At 41.7% G+C, this 9,188-nt stretch overlaps 1 protein-coding gene across 2 annotated transcripts; it reads right to left on the bottom strand.

The window, feature by feature from the left end:
• Positions 1-735: 735 nt before the first annotated feature.
• On the bottom strand, positions 736-6,455 carry dmrt2a (doublesex and mab-3 related transcription factor 2a). 2 transcript variants are annotated; one of them, XM_046385982.1, is made up of 4 exons: positions 5,886-6,455; positions 4,632-5,114; positions 2,538-2,640; positions 736-2,131 (listed from the first exon to the last, which is right to left on the bottom strand). In XM_046385982.1, exons 2-4 carry the CDS (start codon positions 5,001-5,003, stop codon positions 1,029-1,031), a joined length of 1,578 nt encoding a protein of 525 aa, XP_046241938.1. In that variant the 5' UTR covers positions 5,004-5,114; positions 5,886-6,455; the 3' UTR covers positions 736-1,028. The 2 variants fall into 2 exon arrangements, with proteins under 2 accessions (XP_046241938.1, XP_046241937.1); XM_046385981.1 differs by having other exon boundaries at positions 4,632-5,041; positions 5,886-6,452.
• Positions 6,456-9,188: the final 2,733 nt, after the last annotated feature.

Below are 9,188 nucleotides of genomic sequence, written 5' to 3' on the forward strand. Positions count from 1 at the left end.
AGAACAATATTCCTTTAATCGCTCTCTGGGAAGCTGAGTTTGCAGCCTGTTGTGTTACAGAAAGCTAAATATTTGCTGTCAGGAACATCTTCATGTCTTCAGATACTGACAAGTCTGAAATAAAGTCTAAGTCTGCACAGTTTGCTTCAGAGAAAAATCTGCGTCACTTATTTTCATTATTTTTTCCTTCATGCCCTAAACGTCCTCCATATTTGATATATAATAAGTAAACTGATCCCCAAAATGAACAAAAGAAATTTAATATATGATGCAGTTATGTATGGAGGATTTGTGACAGCAAATATGAAAAATCAACAACAAAAAATTGACCTGTATTTTATCATCTAAATTCACTTTTGTATGCATATTGTCATATTTCTAGTTTTTCAAAATTTCCTACAACAGAAGCTCACATCTGAACTGCACTTTTTTTCCTCAACGCACACTCCAACCTGGATATCTGCACCTGTACATCTTGCTATTCACAAAATGTATCAAAAGATTTTTAAATAAGGTCAACTAGGTAACCATTTACTATAAATAATCATTTGATAAATTAATAATTATCTGTTTTCTGTCTCATGGAGTTTGTAAGGTAAGTCTTGTTTCTTTTAGTCCGATATCCTGTTTGGTGTGAACTGTTTTGCCGTAAGTACATTTTTAAGTGAAGGACCGGTGGGTGCAGACTGACCTAAACAAAAATCTGCTCAGCGTTAAATGTGTCACAAGTGAGAATAAAATGAAATACAAGACTTTTTATGGAAAGAGTTCAATCTTATAAAGTTTATTGACATGAGGAAAACATTGGGATAATGTTTAAATACTCTACACAATAAAGTTATTGAACATGCACGTGTAAAATATAATATACTGTACATATATATTACACTGGGAAAAAAATCATTTTTCTCCAGTCTAATTTCTGATGCAGTGCCTGTGTGTTTTAGATTTTGTTTGACCCCAAAACCACAACTGATGTCTTCTAACTGAGACAAACGTGACATTTATAGTGCAAGAAAAGACACAAATTAATGGAATGCTCGACTCATAGCAGGTGCGGGTCTTTTCAGTATGGCCTCCACAGAGAAGGACAGAGACTCATTGGACACCATCTTGGTCCCCATGGGCTTGGACAGAAAGTCTTTGCTGTACCTGTCGGCGACTTTAACGGTATGAATGTCCTTGCCGGAGCCCTCCCTGAATTTGCGGGCGGCCTCCTCTAAGAGCTCTTTGCAGTACGGAGCCCTGAGCTCTGGCCCGGCCCCGCCGCTGTTTTTTTCACTCAGCGATTGCTGGATGAGGGAGTGAAAGGTGTTGAGTTTCATGGAAAGCTTAGCACTGTCCTTGCTCAGCTTGTTCAGGACGTGGCTGGAGTTTTGAGAATGAGAGTTGTTGGGGAAAGATTGTCCAGAGCTCCTCTTAGGTGGAGAGAAGGCTGAGCACTCCCTGTGCACACTCTGGGTGACACTGGGAGATTTGGGATCAGCCCGTTGAGGCTCTGACGAGTCCTGCAGCGCAGCAGCTCGGGATCCTTCCAGTTTAGCAGCGAGAGCAGCCGCTGTCTCCTGCTCGGGCAGCTGGCTCTCAGCAGGCATCGCCTTGGGCTCCCACACAGCACCTGGCTTCATATTCTGCACCGCCGTGGCATTGAACAAGCACTGCTGATAGAGCAGAGCATCTCCCAGGTTGGATGCACTGCGGGGCCACATCATGAAGCTGCCTCGTGATGGCTGCAGCGGGTAGTGGCAGTAGGTGGTGGCCACACTGACATTGGAGGAGATGAGCTCGACGTTGGCTGAGCCGGCAGGGTACTGCATGGACAGATCCAGGCAGTTAGGGCTGAGGAAGTTACAAAGTTCCTTGGGCTGCGGCTGAACCTGAGCCGCCGGCGAATAGGCCGTCTTGTAGTTGTAGTCTGCAGCGTGGTGGACCATGTTGTTAGGGAAGAGGAGCGAATTCGAGGCTGCCTGGCCGTTCTCTAGCAGCTCTCGTTCTTTGTACTCCCGCTCAAGCATGATGGTCTCCAGCTCCTTGTCGGCAAAGGCCCTTCTTTTCCTCATGCGATCGCTCAGCGGTGGGGGCAGGGACGGGTTGGCCGCCAGGAATGGATCAGACTGCATCGGTCGGTATCCTGCCATCAAAAGAACCCATGTTTAATTCAGATGTGTTAATATTTGAGGTTATAACTAATGACAAGCATGCATACAGAAACACAACAATGGCAAACATGCAAACCACAGCAAAGGAGAATTTTCAGTCTAAATATAAATCATGATAAACATTTAAATCATCCTTGTATGTTGTGACAGTGCTGGACATGCTAACTAGTGAACTGCATGTCAAAGAAAGCTTGTCATGTTACTGCTTATGTCACCAAGTGCTTATCAGTGTTTTGGTGTTGTTCATGGAAAAAGACAAGCTATAAGGAGAAACAGGTTTATCGCTGTTAAACTGGGACGGAAGACAAGCCACGGCAAAGAGAAAGCGATCAAGTGCAAAGAAATGTCAGATTTCTGTCAGATCTGCTGCCTGGTTACCTTCGAGGATGCTTTTGGCGAGCATGGTGGACGGTCGAATATGTCGCTGATATATTGTCCTCCTCTCTGCTGGAATTTGTTTCCCAGCTATTCCTTTTTTATCCTGATGAATTGAGAAAACAAAAGAATAAAGACGTGGTTTTAGGATGTTTTTCTTGATCCTTTAAAAAGTTATTTGTTCCAGCTAAAGTCACATGTCTTAATGATAATGTCCCTAAACAATGATACCATTTTCTGATTTCTTCATTTATAAAAACTGTCTTTGAATTGATTGAAGCTATAAATTACAATGTTCAGCAACTGAACATGAGATGGAGGTCTAGCACAACTACCTTAAAGTTTAAGATCAATAATATGGTAAATTTACTAAACACATTGATTCAGCATTTTGAGATGAAGAAGAAAAAGGAAGGATTTTTTTTAAAAAATTACCAGAAAATTGTTAAGTTTTACAACTAAGCCTGACTGCGTTACTTCAGACTGCAGTATTTTCACAAAACTGTGTCTAAAAATACATTCAGCTTGACAGGCGTAGAAACAAGCGCACGTGCACACACACACACACACTCGAACAGAAAGACATCCATACAGTACCATCGTTAAAGTACCACAGCTAACATGATCCATTATTTTACCGCAGATGTTCTAAAGTATTTCAGTGTCAAGTCAGACACACATTAGGAGCACAGTCTGCAAATAGGTACGATTTTATTTTGAGGAGTTTTTATATGGGGTTGGAAATGCATAACTGTCTATGCTGGGGGAAAAGTGGGACAGTGAGTCAAATGGTGACAAAATATTTACATTTTTTACGTAAAGAAGCACTTATTCTGTCTAAATAATGACCATTTATTAGCTGGGACAACATTAAAAAAAACCTCAGAGACCGTGAACCACTGACTGACAGTCAGTCACGCAAACAGATACACAAGTAGTACACATTAAATCACTACACCGCTCGTCTCTGAAACATCAGTCGACTTTGACGTGGTTGAACAAGCAGAAGAAAGTCAGGCACGTAATTCTGTCACTTTCAAAAAGAAACGCCACTTAATGCGGAGTGAAACTAAAAATAGTACTGGTTTCTTACATTGGAAGCCATGCAACATGCCTTAGAGAAAATGTCACAGGCTGCTTTTTGTTGGATTAATCGTGTGCACTCAACTCAGAACTGGTATCAGAGGTGCATAAAGGCCCTACAATATCTGCTGCTCAGGATCTTTGATATCTCTCCATACACCAGTCTGAGAAAGCACAACTGTATTTCTGCTCATTTATCAGAAAAATGTGTTCGTATCCGTGATGTTGCACTGCAGCTCAAATAAATAAAAAGACCAATTAAAAAACAGGTTTGACTGGAAAATAAAAACACTCCCTAATACTTTACTTTGTTTCCTAACACTTGAAGATTCCTTCAAGTGAATGACCTATTTCTCATTGAAGAAGTTTGGTTGAAGAGGGACTTTAAATTAAGTCAGATTTTCGCCACAATTTAAGGCAGGGAAATCAGAAGAACTCCTAAGCAGACCACACATTCTGTATGCAGGGTCTGTAGCTGCAATCCACAGCGAATAATAACTGCAATATAATTTGTTGTCAGACCGTTTGATGACACTGTTTTAAAGACATCTTTACATGTTTAATGTGGCTTTTACCCTCTAGTAGTGCCAGAGTTTGGTCATGTCATCCAGTGTGTTCACAGACCATTGACTGAGCCACTGGATTCATAAAGTAAACAAAGCTGAATTATGAGAAGAAAGGGAAACATTTCCTGGAAGTGTCTGCTGCAAGAAACGCTGCTTTCAAGCACAGCTAGACAGCATACTCAAATCTGAGTACACTTGACTGGATTTGGCGTTTTGTTGAATGGTTTGTCTTGTATGTTGTCAGCATATTCAGTGCTCACGGGGAAACAGCACTGACTGACTCCAGTGCGATGAAGTGAAGCAACTTTTATTGTTTAATTTAGTTGTTGCTGATTTAAAGCATTTGAATGTACCAAAACTGTCCTAAAAGTTGAACAGCATTTGAAGGTGAGCACACGGGCATATACATTCACACACACACACACACACACACACACTCCCGGTTTACCTCCGTGGCTTGCTGCCTCCTCAGGGCCACCTGCGCCGCCATCACCCGCTGTCTCTCCACCACCAGCAGGCAGTTGGCGCATTGGCAGTCCCTCCAGCGGCAGAAGCGCTTGTGTCCCTTCAGGCAGGACACCACGCCGTGGTTGCGGCAGCGTGCGCACTTCGGTGTCCGGCTCAGTTTCCTCTGGTCCCCCGCACTCAGGCCGCTGGGGCCCGGCTTGTGGTCTCCCTTTCTGTCGTCGGCGTCGTCCTCTGAGGCGGCGGGGCCGAGCGGAGCCGAGCCGGGGCAGCTAGAGGGGTCCGCCAGGTCGTCGCTCTCCGTCTCCAGGCCCTCCACGTCGATTTCAAACTCGCAACCGGCGTTGTCTGACATGTCTGTCTTCGCCGGCTGTCTTCACACCAGGTTTATGTCTGGAGACAAACATGACTTATTTAGACCTGTCAGTGATCATATGGCAATGACGTAATCACTCACCATCATCTGCTGTAAAAAACACACATTTAAGCAAATTTAATTAAATACGTCCAGAAAGTCTAGGACTAATAATAATAATAAAAAAATAGTTGGCTTTCACGCTGGAAAATTAAACAAATCAAGAGCTGAACTTCATTTAATGATGGTATAAATTAACCTCTAAGGCTGTAACAGTTGATTATTATCCTTCATATAAACTTACACTAAAGGACAATACATAGCCTACACAAAGATAACAATGATTATGAACGAATGATAACCAAATATATTTGATAAATGCCTATTTTTAATGATATAACCTGCAAATTACAGCTTAGTTAAACGAGAAGTGCAAAACTCTTCCACAGTCTGGAGAGTACAGGCCGACACATCAGGAGAAGTTTTGCTGAGACATCATCATGCTCCTCTGAAGGGGTTAGGCTCAGGAAGTTACAGCGATACGATTCCTTTATGTAAGATTACTGCGGATGTTAAACTTTATTTTGTAGCCTACAGATTTTACGAATAGGCCAAACAAATAGAATCTAGCCAGTTACTGGAAGCATAAAATTAACCACACCGTAAGACCTTTATTATGACAGTCAAATGATTTATTACATCAGCCCATTAATAGTGTTACCACACTTCAGTCGGCTGTTCGGTTATTTCAGTGAAGGATTTGGGCAATCCTCACAGAGTTCAATGTCAGAATGAATGTGTTAAAAATGTTAAATTTTACTCTCCTAAAAACTTGTCTAACTGAGCTGTAAATTGACACAAAACGTAAATAATTCATCTTACCTCCAGAGGTTGTGTGGTGAAAGCGGCGGTCACGTCGTTAGGGCTGTGCTGAATCTCACACAGACAAAACACAGAGTCCAGACTCCAGGACAATTCGTTTAATTAGCTGTTAAACGATGAATGTGTGTGTCACACTCTGAACACATCCAGGTTTCTTATGAGAGGGACGCACGGAGCGCCACTCCTAAGAACCGCTCGGGTCTGTGATCTCCGCCCTCTGATTGGCTGCGTCCAAACGCGTACTGACCAATCAGTTTAGAGGTAGTTAATCGGGCGGGGGGGGCGGTTCGCGTAGTAGCGGTTAACAGTAATTTGATTACCTTTCATTAGCAAAGAGCTCAATTGTCCAACAATCAGAATAAAAGTTTCTGTGCTACAATATAACGGTGTGTGTTGGTATCAGAGAACTGCAAATCCAATAAATAAGAGTCCACTGTCAAAGTGTGGGGGATGTCAGACAAAAGAGCAAGGTGTGAGGGTCCTGCTGTAAGCCCCTGTTACAATGTCACATTTACGACAGGTGCATCACCGTCATCAGATCACAGGTTAAAGCGACCTGCGACAGAGCAGGTAAACAGGTAACAAAGTCTGTCCTCCTGCCAGAAGTAGGATAATTACAATGTTTCCACAACAATCACACCAGGAAAACACCGTGTCAGCATGCTGAGGTACACACACAACAACACACAAGTAAAAACCAAAAATATGCCTTTAAACTTTAGCTGATTTGTTTTACTGTTAACGCTAAATCCAAGTCTTCCCGTCCTGTCCTTATTTCAAACTATGGCCATAAGTCTACAATTTTAGGAAATCATTTCCGTTTTATTATAGGTTATTACCCCTAAACACATCACCCTTGTCCGTTAATCTGTGTTTATCTATTTTGAACTTTATATTTCAACATAAACCGAATAAAAATATAGACTTGTATGTCAAGCTGAACATATGAGGACAGAATAAAAGCCTTTCTTCATTGGGCTGCTTATAATGAACTTTATAAGAATAATATTTTTAAAAGACAAATAAAAAGTACATTTAATTAAATATGGCCGAGTCTATGCGAGGAAACAGAAGAAGTTCCTTTGTTATTATTATTATTATTATTGTTATTATTTTTACAACCACAGATAATCTGGGTGTGACCGATGGCTCGTGAATTTACAAAAGTAATGTCGACAACTTTCTATGTTTGGTTCTTTATTTGCAGCCTGCTGAGTGGAGGACAGAGAGGGAGATCGCAGCATTTACTCAGTGCCAAATGACTTTCATGGAAAATGACAGCAGGACAATACGGACATCCACACACTGCAGCGCGAAAGCAGCCCGTTCATCTGAACCTTTTGTCCGTTTATCTACCTGTAACGCGAAATTAATGATCATGGGTAGGATTTTCAATCCTTGGCTTGGAATTAATTTCAGACATTTTTCTTTTAAAAGTAACTGGACGTTAATAATGAATAGCCACTATCTTTGGTCATAGGTTTAAAATTTAAAGCTGTAGGCCTCTTTTACTCCTCGAAGCCTGTATGGTCTTTCACTTTTTGTTTTCTTAATTTCGGATCTGATAGGCATACTTTATATTTATTTTTCTATCAAAGCCAACGAAATTCATTCTCACATTATTAAGGTCATTCATATCAGTAGGCCTATTCTATCCTGATTAAAAAAAATTAAACTGTAAGCTTATGGCTCTTTCTGGTGTCACACAATAATATTCAATGTATTCAACAGTAATTATTTAGTGAAATTTTAAGTGAGGTATGTATAAAACGTTTAACGTTTCTTTATTGTTACAGCAGACTCTCCCCACGATGAAAATCATAGTCTAATCACTTACAACACAGCAACTTATTTATTGGATTGCTGTAGTTTTTATCCTTTTCTGGCATCTTTATTAGTAAATGTCATTTAGATGTTTGCTTCGTCAAACTGGCTAAGAGACACTGCAGCACGACAATGCTGGTAATTTAAAATGCGTAATTTTTTAAGCTATAGAAGCAGAGATTTGTATACTAGAATTACATCATATCTGCCAGATGATGATAGCAGTGCCGCTGTAACGGTCCCTCCATGTGTTGGAGGTGAAGACGTCAGGCCTGCAGGTGCAGCTTTATTTGCCACTTAATTTATTACGCAGGTTACGGCTGACCACCCAGGGCTGCCGTTTCCACGCCAGGAATGCTTTGATGTCGGGCGGGACGGACGGTGGGACAGCAGGATCCGCACAGAGCTGGACCCTCCAGGGGAAATGTGCTGCCTGTGTCCACGGGCTTATCGCGGCTCAGTACCGTGGGGTGGGGCGGGGCCGAGAGGGGGAGAGGCGGTACCTCCAGAGGTCCTTGAATGAGTTCCCAGGCGTCTTTTAAGACGTACCAGGCGTATGTCAGAGGATCTTTGGGAATCTTGAAGAGGGGATTTTTTTTTCGATTGGACTTAATGGGCGTTTAAGGTTGTGCCAGAGGTACTTGAGAAGTCTCCTAAAGGAGAATCGGAAGGTCCAGGTTCATGAGTAATCACGAGTACTGAAGCGATTTCAGACGTTATTGACCCAGTTTTAGATGTTTTACAGGGACCTGGAGATCCTCGAGGTGGTTGCAAGGATCCCTGAAGAAGGAATATCATTAATCATTAATATTTCAAAGTGTCTGGTGATCAGTGAGGAGCTTCAAAGAATCCTTTACGGTGTTCCAGACAGTATTGGGCGAGTTTCAGGTGTTGGTGGTGTTTGTAGGGGTCTTGGTGTCTTTTAGAAGTTAAAGATCCTTGATTGATTTCAGGCATTACTGGATATTATTATTATTGTTATTATTGTTGTTGTTGCTGTTTTATTTTGCATGGGTATCCTTAAAGAACTTAAAGGGATCTCTGAAGGGGTCCCAGGCATTAGGGTTCAGGGATCATTTTGAAGTCTGACTCCAGGTTGTATTATTATAGAAATTTTAGGGGTTGCTGCAGAGGTTTGGTCATCTTTGTGAAGGTTTCAAGAATTCTTTGAAATCAAGCATCTGGGGGATCCTTAAAGAGATTCCAGGTATTTTGAAAGAAGTTGTAAGGGTCCTTGAGGCTACGCAGTGATCCTTGAGGAGTTTCAGGGAATCTGTAAGATATTCCAGCCGTATCTAAAAGAATTTCCTGGAACCTGACAGGGGTTTGGTTCCTTGAATGGATTCCCAGTGTTATTGGAGTAATTTCAGGATTTTATAAGGATCCAGGGATGCTTTGAGTGGTTTCCAGGTATTATGGAAGGAATATCATAGATCCTTGAAGGGATCACAGAAATAACAAAGCCAACATAAATAAAAG

The sequence above is a fragment of the Scatophagus argus genome, chromosome 4, assembly GCF_020382885.2.
Source record: "Scatophagus argus isolate fScaArg1 chromosome 4, fScaArg1.pri, whole genome shotgun sequence".
NCBI lineage: Eukaryota > Metazoa > Chordata > Actinopteri > Scatophagidae > Scatophagus > Scatophagus argus.

Excerpts from the sequence above, each read along its gene's own strand:
- dmrt2a (XM_046385982.1), bottom strand. The coding sequence starts at position 5,003 with ATGTCAGACAACGCCGGTTGCGAGTTTGAAATCGACGTGGAGGGCCTG. Across the intron at positions 2,641-4,631 it reads GGAGGCAGCAAGCCACGGAG|GATAAAAAAGGAATAGCTGG; the intron begins GTAAACCGGGAG and ends TCAATTCATCAG. Across the intron at positions 2,132-2,537 it reads CGCCAAAAGCATCCTCGAAG|GATACCGACCGATGCAGTCT; the intron begins GTAACCAGGCAG and ends TTTTGATGGCAG.